The sequence below is a fragment of the Westerdykella ornata genome (genome assembly GCF_010094085.1).
Source record: "Westerdykella ornata strain CBS 379.55 unplaced genomic scaffold EI97scaffold_2, whole genome shotgun sequence".
Classification (NCBI taxonomy): Eukaryota; Fungi; Ascomycota; class Dothideomycetes; order Pleosporales; family Sporormiaceae; genus Westerdykella; species Westerdykella ornata.
In genome coordinates this window covers 476281-489726 of record NW_022986852.1, presented here as the reverse complement: position 1 = coordinate 489726, position 13446 = coordinate 476281, and the positions used below count along the sequence as shown (strand labels likewise).

Genomic DNA, 13446 nt, shown 5'->3' with positions numbered 1-13446 from the left:
AATCACTAGCCACATGTCCTCAGACAGTACCGGTACAGACAGTTTCTCCCAGTCCTCCTCTTCAGTCCCAGATGGGATGTCCATAAACTGGTTTACCATCTGACACCTTCATACCGGTTGATCTGGTACTGTTCGACTCGTTCTTGTGTAGACTTCATAGGAGGTCATATCTGCTCAGTGAAGGCAGTAGGTGAAGGTTCTCCATATCCCATGAAGTACGGACTGACTCCAGTTGGTATAGGATAGGGTGTAAGTAGTCGTCCTTTCTCAGGCGTTTTGTATCCAGTGGTATCTTCTTTGACATTTTCCAACAAAGGAGTGTCAGCATCCTCATCCTCTGGCTTCCAAACTTGGTTTGGGATAATGACCCATTCGGGGTCTCGGTCTTGCCCAATCATGGCATTCTCTCTATTGAGGGTGATGAGAGTATTCACATGTCGAACTACCTTGTTCTTGGATCGGCAGTTCCTCATAATATGACCAGGTTTGCCACAAGCATAGCATGAGAGTATCTTCTTATCTTTCCTGTCATTGCCCTTAGGTAGACTTGGGCCTTTGGTAACACTGTCCAAGTGCATTGGTTCCAGTCCCATAGTGGTGTAGAAACCAGGGGTCCTGTTGTATCGAGGTGGCAGTTGAGTTTGGCGTCATCCTATGTTGGGATGAAATTGTCATTGTAGAGGCCTGTTGTCTCGGTGCTATTCTGGGTACAGTTCCAAGGATAGCTTATAAAGATTGCTGTCGACTCGAATTGACTCATTGATAAGTTCATCCAGAGTATCCATAGTAGCACCGCTACGCATGAGCTCAAGTTTGACATTGTTCTTGAGTCCTTGTCGATACATCCTTATAAGTGCTTTGTCGTCCCATTCGGTCATAACTGCATATTGCTGGAATTCACTGGTATAGTCTGCAGCAGACTGAGTCTGTCGGAGTCACTGAATCTTCCATTCGGCCATGGTCACTTCATTGGTAATGGCGAAGGTTTGGCGAATCTTTCCCTTGAAGACCGAGTAGTCTTCGAACATGTAGGTGATCTCAGTGTCATCATTGTTGTCGTCCATATATTTGATAAGGTATGGTTTGACTCATTTGGCAGCTTGTCCTCTCATGTATAAGGCAACCAAGGAGGCTTTGTCATCGTTGTTGATGTCGTCATCATTGAACTTGAAGAACAAATCGAATTGAAGAAGCCAATCTTCAAGCTTGTTGCGGTCTCCAAAGTAGAGGTCAGGTTTGACAACCTTGCTCTTTCCTCCTTGGGTCTGGTTCAGGGTATGCATAGAAGTATCGCTCATTTTAAGGGTATTCAAATTGTAAAGGTCCCATGGATAATAGTATGTCCTCTAGGGATCTTGGTTGGTTCTCAGGAATGAATGATATGGTTCCTTGCACAATGGGATTGATATCAAGAGAGTAAGTGGTATTCTTCCGAAAAGGATATCAGATTAAAAACCAAGTATACTAAGAAGTACTTGACTTGAAAGTAGAGATTGAACATGAAGAGCTGTAAGAGCTCATCATCTACTGTTATATACACAAGGTTGCTCTGCTTGATCTCACTACTCTGTGAGATCATCGAGATCACTGAGAGTATCCTGCATATCATGCTCTCGCTGCTCTGCTTGCTCTCTGAGATCATGGAGAGCATAGAGAGCACCATGCATGATCACATGACCCCATTGGTCTGTGTTCCTTAGGTGATGCCGAGTGCTCTGTGGTTGTCTTCGCTTGAGTGAGAGTACACCTGGTCAGGTGGGGCTTTATCAGGGTTAGCTCCTGCTAGGTCATAACAATATTATAGCCCGTAAGGCAAATCAACAGCTTCAAATTGAGTCTAAACCCACCAGGAAGCCTCAGAAGAAGGTTATCAAGCCAACAGTTCAAGCTCAAAAGGATACAGAGGAAAAGAAAACTGTTCCAGAGGTAGTAGTAGTCTCGGGGCCATCAAGCCATCGTGGCAGGCAAATTAAGGTGCCAGAACGCTATCGCATATGATTTGATCACAAAATAGAATTTGCTGAACTCAATAGTCCTCCTCTACTCAAAATCTCATGATATTACAATCTATATTAGGCTCTATAGCCTCAAAAGTAGGTGCTCAAAACCAGTGAGAACCGTGCATTACGCGACGCCGTGCATTACACGATTAGTCATGGTATATGCTAGATGCAAAAAGCGGGCAAAATGCTTGGCGCGTCTCTCCATGAGCTGCAGCTTCCTAAGGGTTCCTTTCGTCAGTTGTATGGGAGAGCCCAATAACGAACTGAGGTATGTAGGAGAACTTCCCAGTGTTGAAGCTCGCAGAATCTACTCACTCAAGCCCTGGCACGCTTAAGCCCACAATATGGGACAAATTGTACATTGTTTATTATTGCAGCTCGACGCCCGCACTACAGCGTATGTCTGTGTACGCACACAGACAGTTGAGTTGCGGATAGACTTAGCCCGTAAAAGGCCCCAGAAGCGAAGTAGGGAGATCTTCGCAGATCTCTGTATGCTCCAGCTTGACTTTCTAAATCTCGCCTCCTGAGACCCTCCTAAGATTGTCCCAATACCCTAGATAGCGATTGAAGGTCGCTCCCGCTGCCTTTTCCCTTGATACTTCACCACCATATTGAGCTCACTCCGGATGTCGAGCGGCCACTCATTGGCGAGAGTGCTAGAAGTTTTCGTTTGCTCGAGATACCACGTGTCAACTACTTCAGAAGCTCCTACATACGCCTTTGATGCTCTTCGGGTCTTTAGTTTTTTTACCCAACTTTGCAATTTGCACTCGCTACAGACCTCTGTCCTCAAAGTCTTGGACAGTAAGCCATCGCGAAATCGATAGAAAGTAAAACCACTATTCTAAGGCGCAAAGTTGAATATCCTATCCAAAAGCTACAAGGTGATGTGTCCAATGACAGATTCCCCTTTTAGGTGTGCTCTACCAGCTGCCCATCCTTCTCATCGAGATTGATAGTCTGATTCCGGCTATTAACCCCAATAGCTCCGCCTGCGTTAGGAAGGGCAATATCCCCCTTACCAGCAAAAGTCGTGTGATCATCCGAAGGAGGGAATCCAGGATTGCCGTTTGGATTGTCTGTTGGGTCCAAACGCCACTTGGAACAACTGTTCGTTAAACTGTTCTATCATTAGCCACTAAACCTAAACCCAACTTAAAGGCAACCAGAATACACAGTAAAACTTACACGCCACCTAAATGACTACCATCGCTCCTCCGACAACCATTCAAAAGATTGCGCCATTGCTTCGCACAGTTGCCGTGCTGACCATCCATGAATAGATAGCAGTTCTTATCAGTAACTTCAACAGATATGTCCCAATAGTACTTGTATTCGGGAACGGTGTCCGGGTAGAAATTGAGGCCCTGAGGAGAGTTAAAGTACGTGAGATAAGGCGCAAGTATTAAATGTCTGTCGCATAAATGATCTATTATCCACAGAGCATCGGATGCAGGGGCCAGGTAACCGGAAGTATAACACTCCAGCTTATAGTTCGCATAATCAGGCTCGTGCGTGGGAGCTGGGGGCTTGCCAGGAAGATTGTTGTCAGGCGGCACGGTTGCTGAAGGAAGAGTGGGTGCCGGAGGTCTCCTGACCGTTCGGGACGGCGCTGGAGGAGTGTCTTCCAGGAGATCTGCTGTGTCCCCGTCTTGAAAGGGACAGGAGAGCTCCGAATCATCCGGGTCATCGGGGTCTTCGTTCTCTTCAGGGTCTTTTGGATCGGGGTTCTCAGGCGACCCAGCCACTGGGGTCTGAATGGGCCCAGGTGGTGCTCGGTTCTGAATTAATATAAGAGGCACGTCTAGGTCCGGTGGAGGGGGTCCGGGAGGGGGGTGAATGGTATGGAACCCGATGGAGGGAATGTGGATTCGTATGCTTGGAATACGAATTCTCCATCTCCCATGCGGCTTGTGAAGCTTCCCACTGGGAAACTTGATCCCCACCGGAAAGTCAGGAAAATCTACGCTTGGGTTCGTGATAGCGGGTGGATGTACCACCGTTGAGAATCCGGTGGTAGTAAAGGTAACTGGCGGGGGCGTATACGTCCTAGTCATCGGGAACGGCGGCAAGACGAATACGCAAGGAAACCAACACTGTATTTCGGGATCGTCATATGCCCATATACTCGAGTCTATGAAAACTCGAGGGCCCTCCTCTCCACCTTCTGGAAGATTGTCATGGTTTGCGCTCGGTTCTTCGCCACCCAGAGGGAAGTCGGGTGGGAGCGTGAAAGTTTGGTTGAATATAAAGCCTTTGGGTATAGTGAGAGGTCTACTAAGAGCCCCTTTGCCGTTGTATGACCAACCGAAGGCGTTCTGGAAGGGTTGATTTGGCGTAAATCCCGCAGGAAGGATGAGGGGTGCTGGCAATGGAACGTGCGCTGGAATTTCGACTGGATTTCCCAAAGTACCACCCCATCCACAACATGTGGAGCTTATAAGGCGCTGTAAGTCGCAAAAACTGCACCGTGAAGGACCAGGGCCCTTAGGCATATTTTGATTGCCATCGAAAGCCATCGCTGACGCCTCGGTCGCGACGTCACTAGAGACTGTCAATGTTGAGCCTTGAGGTACCGTTGTTGCTTTCAATGGGATAATAGTCGCTCGCTCCGGGCTGAGGTAGCTCGAGTTTGCCGCCAACAATTCATCATCGTTCCCTCCTCCGATGCCACTACCACTGCTGCCAAAATCGATGCTCCATATCACTTGGGAGTGGTTAGAAGCGCACTATAGAAGAAGGTGTGACTTACTAGTGCCTCCCAAGCACAGACTGTTAGCATATCGACGCTTTATAGCAAGTGTTTCCTCGTCATCGTATCCTACCCACTGGTTGCCATGATAGACGATCTGTTTCACGGCCGCATCGGACAGTAGTGTAGGGGTCAGTCCTTCTTCCCGAATCAAGTCTTGGATTTCGAGATTGGAGAGCACTCCACGGAAATTGGTGCACTTCCCTGCTTTGCCTGCTGAGCGGAACCCACAGCCAACTCCAGAGCAACCACTATCCGCAAGCGTGAAAGTTCTTCCATAGTAAGCCAACCCAAGGTTAACTTTAGCAGGGTTAATACCTGCAAACCACAGGGGTGTCAAACCAGTGTTGATCTCGGATATGTTGGTCTGTGGTCGTACTTTCTTGCCCAAAGCTGGTATATCCTCGTCCCAGATACCGTGGAGATCATAGGACATGAAACCAAACCAGTCCACGTAAGGTTCCATAGCCTTAGGATCAGACCCAGAGAGATATGTATAGTCCGGCGCCAACACTATAGAGAGGCCATATTTTGTGCCAAAGGCAACCCGAAGTTCTTTCATCAAAAGGACAAGGTTTGCTGCATCAGCGCTTTTCCCTCCTCTTTTAGTTGCTGAAGGATACTCCCAGTCGATATCAGCCCCTTGGAAATCAAATCTTTCCATAAATCGAACTAAGGAAGAAATGAACCTTGCGCGATTTTGTTGGGTTGATACCATATTGCTGAAGGCACTTAGTGTCGATCCGGGGTCGTTGAATGCCCATCCGCCGACTGCAACCCAAGTCTGGAGAGTAGGTGTCTTTAGGGCTACAAATTGCTGCACCAGTGATTCGTCACCAGGATGCGCAAATTTGACCTCAAAAGATGAGGGATCAAAGTACAGGAAGGCAAACAGGAGATGAGTGAGCCCCCTCGTATCGATCTGGTGAGGCAAAACTTGGTTGCATAATCTGTCACGAGAGTTCCTGGAAGCTATTAATATGAGTAGATCTTACACATGAGTCGCATACCAAGACTGATAGTATGCAACCGATCGGCCGCCACTCGATCCTCCGTCGGGGCTGCAGGCGGGGGAGGCCAGTACCTCACAAGACCCGAACCCTTTTTGGCAAGGAGTCTTGCCGAACTGAGGCTCTGGATCTTTGCAGTATGTCTCAGTTGTACCACACCAGCCATAGTAGGAGCAGCATATGTTGAGCCCGCACTTCTTGTTGCCTCCCTCACTATCTCGGCCGCATGTCGCCTTCGCACCGCACTGCGACACGCAGACGTCTGCACCACAATGATCGGCGCCGAAGCCGCATTTCCCGGCCTCAGAGTCGTAAGCATAGCTCCTCACCCTACTGTGCGTGTGAAGGGATCTCACCTTGTTGCAGCAACTGCCATCCACACACGGTATGCCTGAAGAGCACGAAAGGGCGTCTCGTTTTTCAATGAAGCTGTGAGGTCTAGTGGAATTGCTGGAATCTACGCGCGTTGAGTTCGATAAGGAGTTGCTCTTGTTTACTTGGTTCAGGATATACTGTTCAATGACATCTAATCGCGTAGGAAGCATGTCTCCTCCAGAGGGGTCTTGGTGAATAGGAATCGTGGCATTCGCTGGGAGTCCTTCTTCCCTTCTCGTCGCTGGCTGCTTTAGAACGCTGCCTGAGTGGATATCCAGTATGAACCATGCAGAAGCTTCGTCAATAGATCTTTTCACCGGGCGCGTCTCATACCTTCGTCCGGGGATGGTGAATCGGCCTGCTTGATTGTTATTGGCAACATCTTCAAGACCGAAGTCAAAAGCAAATAGGCTATTCTGGAGATAATCCCCATTGCCAATATTTTGTTTGTCGGCGTAATCCCGTAACATTCCCTGCCATGTGTGAGGCTGTAACTATAGAGACTAGAGGACACAGATACGTTACCCCAAACCGGCTCAAGAGGCCCCCTTGCCAGTCCTGCTCGGCACTGACCGAAGAACATCTTGCGCTCTTCCCCGCTTTAGCACCCATTGGCGCACAAAACGTTGCGGCTCCCTGACCCCCTTGGATCCAACTAAGTAATATTTAGCATCTATATAGATCTTACGGTAGGAGACTTACGAGGCCGGAGGAAATTCATCACAGGAGAAAATAACTCCGCTTCTCCTATACATCGGGTTTCCATCCTTGTCTACAGTGTTTTTCGGGCCGCCACGCAGCTCCTTGAAGTTGTTTCCTCCAATTCCTCTAATAATAAAGTCAGAACTTCGATCGGCCCCGGGACTGGGTTTGACAGGGTTGGGGACTTCGCTCGGAGCAAGATGTCCCCAATTTCCACGCACCTGTTGTCCTCTCGTCTTGCAAGAACTGCGGGGAGGAAACCTTCACGTGGGTGATAGTATGTAGCGGGTTGATTTCTTTGAGGGCACCTTCGGTTGGACTGTGTAAGCCAGACGTTGTCGCAACCAGCGTCCTGTCTGCGAGCGACTTTTCGCGGTTCAGTATAGCCCTCACTTTCAAGAGCTGGCTCAAGGTCCACAACGTATTCCTTCAATGCATCCGTTTGTTTTGTGCGAACGTTGGCGCAGATCGCGGGCATGTAGTGGCAGTTCCAATACATGGTAGGCTTTGGATTGAGCACTGCCACGGTGTATGTAACCGCCGCAACATTGGGACTATGCTGATAGACCCAGACTTTCTTTGACAGCGACAGATTAGTACAGTGCGCAAGAAGAGAGGGTGAAGTAGTATTGGAGGTATGTGCCGCCTTCGTCTTCTTCGAAAACAAGAAGCGCGCGGGCGAGTTCTGCACCTTTTTTTTTCTCATACTCAGGTGGTTAACACTGAGAACGTAAATACTTACCTCATCTCCAACGGCTTGGGTGGTTTGGGGTCCCGGAAGCGGGAATCTTTGAGAGAGGACAAGGGGGGATTGGATGCAAAAGGAGACCAGACATAATGAAGAGAAACGCATCGTCTCCCGGTAATCTCTCATAACAAGAGACGGCACTGTACATGTGGAGATGGCCAGAGCCTGGATGGTCCTGGTGATGCACCGGGACTCTTATACCGGATCTCAGCCAGCTGGAAAAATTGGGTCTATACAATGACCAATTTCCTCCCCGCACACACCATCATGTTCCTGTGCTGAGAACTATAGGCAAATGAACTAATGTGAGGCGTAGTCTACTGCGCGTACCGAAGGAGGCTTCCCGACCACGGCTGTGCCGCATCGATGCAGCAGCTACTGCGGCGTAAGACAACGGGTAAATTTGTCGCTTGAGGCACGGAGGGCATGTCTAGAGTCTGGATCACATCTATTTTCTAGCGCCTTCCCGTTCAAGAAGGCGTGCCTGATGGAGCGGTCCGCTCCGTGAGGAGTACTCTCGGGTAACCACACACACACACCTGTTCAACTGAGGCACAGTCGGTCACCGGACCGAGAGATGCGTCCCAAGATGTCGGTGACCCGGAATCATCACTGGAGTGACATTCCGGATCCAAAGAGGTTGAGGTGGACGGGGGGAGAAGGCAGGGAGGGCCTTGGGGGAAGGGATAGGCTTCAAAAGGGCCAGTTGTTCGTACAGTGCACGGCTTTCAGCATTCTCATCGATCTTTCCCCAAGAATTTGATGTGGAAGCCGACCATGGCATTGCAATTGATGGTTCAGCATTTGGGTAGAGTTGGCCTACTCTTACCACTATTCGCGTCCTTAGCGTTTGCCTCCACACCGGGAATTACCTGTCGGTACTTTGGACTTGCGAGGGACGGCGATACTTGCTCAATTCTTTCGCAGAGGTATCGCATTAGCGATCGTGACCTTGTCGACTGGAATGCGGACCGGTTGACATGGGAAAACTGCGATTTGATACCAGGAACAGAGTATTGCGTCGCGTCAGGTACTTTTCTTTTGTTCCCTTTCCAAGGACGCAGTTCTAAGTGTCGCAGACAGGATACCAGTTTCGACGGACGGACTGTGCGGTTACGCGTCTTCGGTGCGAGCGAAATGTGAGACATCGAAATTTGGTGAATGTTGTAGTGCTGCCGGATAGTGAGTGGTGCTCTCAGGCTGCGGCGTCATTGCGCCATCTAATAGATTGAAGTTGCGGAGATTCTATGGACCATTGTGGGATCGGCAATTGTCAATCTGGTGCCTGTGTAGGCGCTGGCAGCTATAGCTATGACGGGCTTTGCGGACCCTTGAACGGGAAGATATGCGGCGGCGCTTGGGGGGTCTGCTGCAGTAGGTCTGGCTTGTAAAGTTCCTCGCCCGACGGACGCAGGCAGGTACACTAATCCGGTCCTTAGCTGCGGCTCCTCGACAGATCATTGTGGCGCCGGCTGTTATTCTGGAAACTGCACCATATCCACAACAGCCCTGAACACAGCTTCATCAACGACCACGGAGGCCACTGCACCGACCTCCAGTCAACCAACGAATAGGTATCCGTCCTCAGTCAAACACTACTTCTGAAGCTAATGCAGGCAGAAGTCCGTCGCCATCGAATACCACAACTGACGGCCAATGTGCCACAAATGGCAAGGCTTGCAATGGTTCATCATTTGGCGATTGTTGCAGTAGCTCGGGATATTGCGGAAATAGCGACGCATACTGTGGATCGGGATGGTGCGATCTAGTATATATGTCTGGTGGATATCATGAGCTAACAGGGTGCCAGCAACCCTAGCTATGGAAAGTGCAACAAACCGACGAATATCTCCCCGGACGGCACATGTGGGGCTATAAGGGAATACTCGTGTACCAACAGCAACTTTGGCACTTGTTGCAGTTCCTCTGGCTACTGCGGAAGTGCAGCTGCCCATTGTGGTCAAGGATGGTATGGAATATTGCTCTAGTTTGGTCTTCAGTTGCAACAAGCTCACTGTAACGGCAGTCAGCCTAAGTATGGGAAGTGCATTACAGGGCAGATCCCTTCAAATAACGGAGAGTGCGGAACGAGTCGTGGCAACTATACCTGCGCAGGTGGTCCCTTTGATGGGACGTGTTGCAGCATTGCCGGATACTGGTAACTCTCTCCTCATGCCAAGTGATCAGAAATCTTTAGCTGCTTACAATTGGTTCTTAGTGGTTCCACTGTTGCGCACTGCGCAGTTGGTTGGTATGTTCCTAACAACTTCGGATGACGTCTCTCTAACCAACAACAGCCAAGGCGATTTTGGAAAGTGCACGTAGGACCGAGGGGTAAAAAAGTACTAAGCGCGGTGGAGATGTATTCAGAAGTTTATACATCTGGGGGGTGTCCGTTACGGTCTTCCACTGAATAGTACATATGCTTAAGGTACCCGTCCCTAGTAGCGCTTCGAATTGGTATTACAAACTGCAATATTCCTAGCGCCAGAGAGAGCATCTAGACTAAGATGGGGCCCAATTCGGAGAATGGATCCAATAGTCCAAAGTTTTCTCTTACGTATAAGCCGGCAGCATCGCAGTTGTACTCCATGCTAAATCGTGTTTTGAGCTCCTGGTGGAAACGCGATTCCAAGGGATCCATGCCGTCACTGCCACCGCACGCACGATATATCGCCGTACTAGCGGACACGTGGTATTTATTCTCTAAAACGAGGGAGTGTATATCGGGTAATGCCCAAGAGTCAATGATAAGTTGAGGGTTGGACCATTGCGAAAGACGTAGCGGGAGCCGATAGACCCTGTGCGGAAGGGACCAATTGTAACTAGAGACGCCTGCGTCAACATGGACTTCTGAGGGTGTCTTTCCTAGCTTGCGGTTGTGCATCTGCAGACAAACTTTCCAAAACTGAAGAAGGGCAAGTATTTGGCGATCGGTTTCTGAGCATATCCGGAACGGGTGTCTTATGGTAGGAGGCCTTCCATTTAGGCGGACGATGGTGTTGGTCGGCTGGTTCTGTGCATAAAGCCATTCAAAAAAGCCGTCAAAAACAGCGTGCACAGCAGCAGGTTCTCTCCAAATAGGAACGCGCCGCATTTCCTCAAGGACCTCTTCTTCAATCTCCGCCTCGTCATCAATATCATACCAATTATCCCCCATTGTCATGCCGAAGCGTGCTACTGCATGGAGCACTGGCTCTGCAAAAACCCGAGGACCGAATAGAGTGTAGAAGATGTGGACGCGATAAAAGGACCTTAGGTAGGCCTCTAAAAGATGAGGCCCATAAGTAGTCATATTGCTGGTGCCGCTAGTCCCTTGAACGAACATGCCAGCATCGTTTACTGTATCCATTGCCGTTGATGTCCAGGCCAGGGCGGTGAGGTACAGGTCCATCACAGCCGCGCATTCTTGAACCCAATGCATATTTGGGACAACCGGGCACCCTGGGGGGACTGGCTTGCCTTTTTGAACTGCATGAAGAAACGCAGCTGACGGAATGAATGAGTAGGCCTCACGCTCCTTGTTATAGTAACAACAGGAGTCGTAAGGAATGCGAGCAAGGCGGATAGCGAGCAATGCATCGTCGAACCCGTGAAGTTCAGCCCCGCCGACGCTGGAGAGCAGCTCGGTGCAGTATTCATCCGCAATGTCGTGAAAGGCGCGTGCGACGCCTCTTAGAGTCAAAAGATTCCGAAGTGAATGCAAGTGCTTGAAGATACGAACCAGAAGCTCCACAGGAAGTTTCTCCATAATACCAAATTGTGAGGGCTGCAGATTTGACTCCCAGCAGCTTGAGGGGGTTATGCCGCTTAAATTATCGTACTGCACCTCCGAACCCCACAGAAGATTAATATAGACGCCAAGACAATCAACTCTTTATTAATCTTTGCGTTACGTAACCATAGGGTATCCCGGACTCTTTCACCCTAAGAAGAGCAGAGATTTGAACTGCGATATCAGCTAAATAAATATGATTATCATCACGTACGACCATAGCACACGGAAAATTGAGCCTCTCGTTCGATCGACTGTACACAAGCCGTGTAGCGCCCGTTGAGTAGTAGCGTGGGTGACCAGCTGCGAATAGCGTGGTGTTGTATGTTTTTGCATTCGTTTTTTTGTGAAGAGGACTTAAGATAACTATACCAGTTTATACGCGTGTTACTAACTCCCGGGAACGTCGACATACGTACGACTGGTAGGGGTCGCACCACGGATTTCTGTGCCGATGACCAACCGCTTTTCTCCCTCGTAGCTTCCGTTGCCCGCTGTCAGCCAGTATACGAGAAATATATCTCATTGGAGGCCGGTACGACTATCGTCGGCCTTCCACCGTTATCTTTCGGTTCGACAACATCGCCCGCAATCCAGCATGGTAACTTCACGACAGTATCCCGGTGATCTGCCTTCGTACCCCAATCCCACCAATCCACGACGGCACCTTTGACCACATACTTGAATGCTTCACCAGCTTTCACATCGTTGGGAAGGCTTGTCCAGCTCGTTCCTTGCTGAACGCGACGCTGTGTAGACCACGACTCGCCAGGTTGTAAGCTCTCAAAGCGGTCGGAGTTCTTATCATTCTCATCCCCAACCTTTACGGGAATAGGTGGATCATCGAAAATACCAAATCCGGTGCCGAAACCGTCAGCGGGATCGCTCCTCTCCCACAAGCCGTCACGGTGCCGGTATAATCTGATGCCATCTCGTGGGCCGTCCCCGGTGATTAAGGCCTCGGTGTGAAATGTGATAGGTTTGGGGTTCGGTTCATTAGGAACTCCTGCGTAAGTAACTCTTATGGTGAGGTCAATGGTGGAGTCAGAAGCCCATTCTGAAGGACATTCGATCTTCATGCTAAATATGGGGGCACCAGGTCTATGCGCTGTTAGCCTTTGCATTCTTATCGATGTATTCCCCTCTGGAAGGGGAGTGTGTCCTATGGGCAGATAATGACATGGAACATGGGGAAACTTACTCTCTTTCAGATGGCTCCCGCGGGGGCGGGGACTGAGGTGGATGCATTCTGCGCTCTGCTTCAAGCCGCCATTCTTGCTCTTTCATATTCGCTCTTTGGAACTCCGCATCCGTAGTGGCCTTTGGTCGCTCGGGCCAAGGTTCTTCCTCTTCTCTCGCGGTGAAAGCGATGATATCACACGCGGGAAGAATGAGCGGCGGTAACCTTTCCTCCCGATTGTTGTTCGACTTCAGCTCTTTCCCTATATGTTCCTGCATGCTTCCCCAGTCCCACATCCGTATCTCGGCTCCCGGCCACAGCAGTTCGTAGCTTTCACCTGGTTTAAGTAACCTTTGGTAATTTGCTGTTAGTTTTTCTCGCATGTGGACTTCCCGGCCAGGCGGCAACTCCCAAAGAAACTGATTCCAGCCATTTACAAGGATTGAGTCAGGCTCTGGTTCCGCGACTTGCAAAGGTGCCACGTCAACCCTCTCAGGACCATGCTTGGCTATGTGAAGAAGCACAAGCTCCGCGTTTGCAAGGGCGTTTCGATAGGGCCCCCACCGGAAAATGAGTGGTCGGCCATGATCGTCCCCCGGTCGACGTATCGTGAAGTCAATGTAGTAAGGTAACGTCACGGACAGATCAGAGTCAGTCGTTCGGCTTGCTTTCATGTGCAGAGAGAGGCGAGGCGCCTCGGAACTGCAACAGGTTAGCATTTGTCCTCTTCATCGAACTCGCTCGATTCTACTCTCACGAGATGTCGTCAACTTTGACGAAGGGCGAGTACTTCGGGTCCATTATCACTCACTCATGCGCACCTGTAGAACTCGGTGAGTGCTCCTTTTCGAATGAGATCTAAGTTGGCAGTTTTAAGATTCTATGGGATTGTTGATAT

The 13446-nt window shown here is 49.7% G+C and overlaps 6 protein-coding genes across 6 annotated transcripts; 1 reads left to right on the top strand and 5 right to left on the bottom strand.

Annotated features, from left to right (window-relative positions):
- Window positions 1-698: 698 nt before the first annotated feature.
- EI97DRAFT_368713 (uncharacterized protein) lies at window positions 699-1088 on the bottom strand (the record flags this gene model as incomplete). Its single annotated transcript, XM_033795150.1, has 2 exons — window positions 699-890; window positions 966-1088. Coding segments are annotated over 2 exons (315 nt in total), but the record flags the coding sequence as incomplete, so codon positions are not given.
- Window positions 987-1413, bottom strand: EI97DRAFT_477599 (uncharacterized protein). Its single transcript, XM_033801966.1, has one exon. The coding sequence runs from the start codon at window positions 1296-1298 to the stop codon at window positions 1089-1091; it is 210 nt and encodes a 69-aa protein (XP_033657563.1). The 5' UTR covers window positions 1299-1413; the 3' UTR covers window positions 987-1088.
- Window positions 1414-4630: 3217 nt separating this feature from the next.
- EI97DRAFT_108283 (glycoside hydrolase) lies at window positions 4631-6919 on the bottom strand. The gene is made up of 4 exons (XM_033792950.1): window positions 6846-6919; window positions 6125-6798; window positions 5769-6070; window positions 4631-5723 (listed from the first exon to the last, which is right to left on the bottom strand). Exons 2-4 carry the CDS (start codon window positions 6611-6613, stop codon window positions 4736-4738), a joined length of 1779 nt encoding a protein of 592 aa, XP_033657562.1. The 5' UTR covers window positions 6614-6798; window positions 6846-6919; the 3' UTR covers window positions 4631-4735.
- Window positions 6920-7981: 1062 nt separating this feature from the next.
- On the top strand, window positions 7982-10006 carry EI97DRAFT_108160 (uncharacterized protein). Its single transcript, XM_033792949.1, has 9 exons — window positions 7982-8623; window positions 8673-8775; window positions 8828-8980; window positions 9033-9167; window positions 9217-9351; window positions 9404-9562; window positions 9620-9751; window positions 9812-9844; window positions 9891-10006. Exons 1-9 carry the CDS (start codon window positions 8356-8358, stop codon window positions 9916-9918), a joined length of 1146 nt encoding a protein of 381 aa, XP_033657561.1. The 5' UTR covers window positions 7982-8355; the 3' UTR covers window positions 9919-10006.
- Window positions 9968-11344, bottom strand: EI97DRAFT_439110 (uncharacterized protein; the record flags this gene model as incomplete). The annotated part of the gene is made up of 2 exons (XM_033799540.1): window positions 9968-10063; window positions 10154-11344. The coding sequence occupies 2 exons, from the start codon at window positions 11342-11344 to the stop codon at window positions 9968-9970; spliced, it is 1287 nt and encodes a 428-aa protein (XP_033657560.1).
- A 139-nt stretch (window positions 11345-11483) lies between these two features.
- On the bottom strand, window positions 11484-13372 carry EI97DRAFT_429785 (uncharacterized protein). The gene is made up of 3 exons (XM_033797524.1): window positions 13300-13372; window positions 12570-13250; window positions 11484-12469 (listed from the first exon to the last, which is right to left on the bottom strand). The coding sequence occupies exons 2-3, from the start codon at window positions 13220-13222 to the stop codon at window positions 11866-11868; spliced, it is 1257 nt and encodes a 418-aa protein (XP_033657559.1). The 5' UTR covers window positions 13223-13250; window positions 13300-13372; the 3' UTR covers window positions 11484-11865.
- Window positions 13373-13446: the final 74 nt, after the last annotated feature.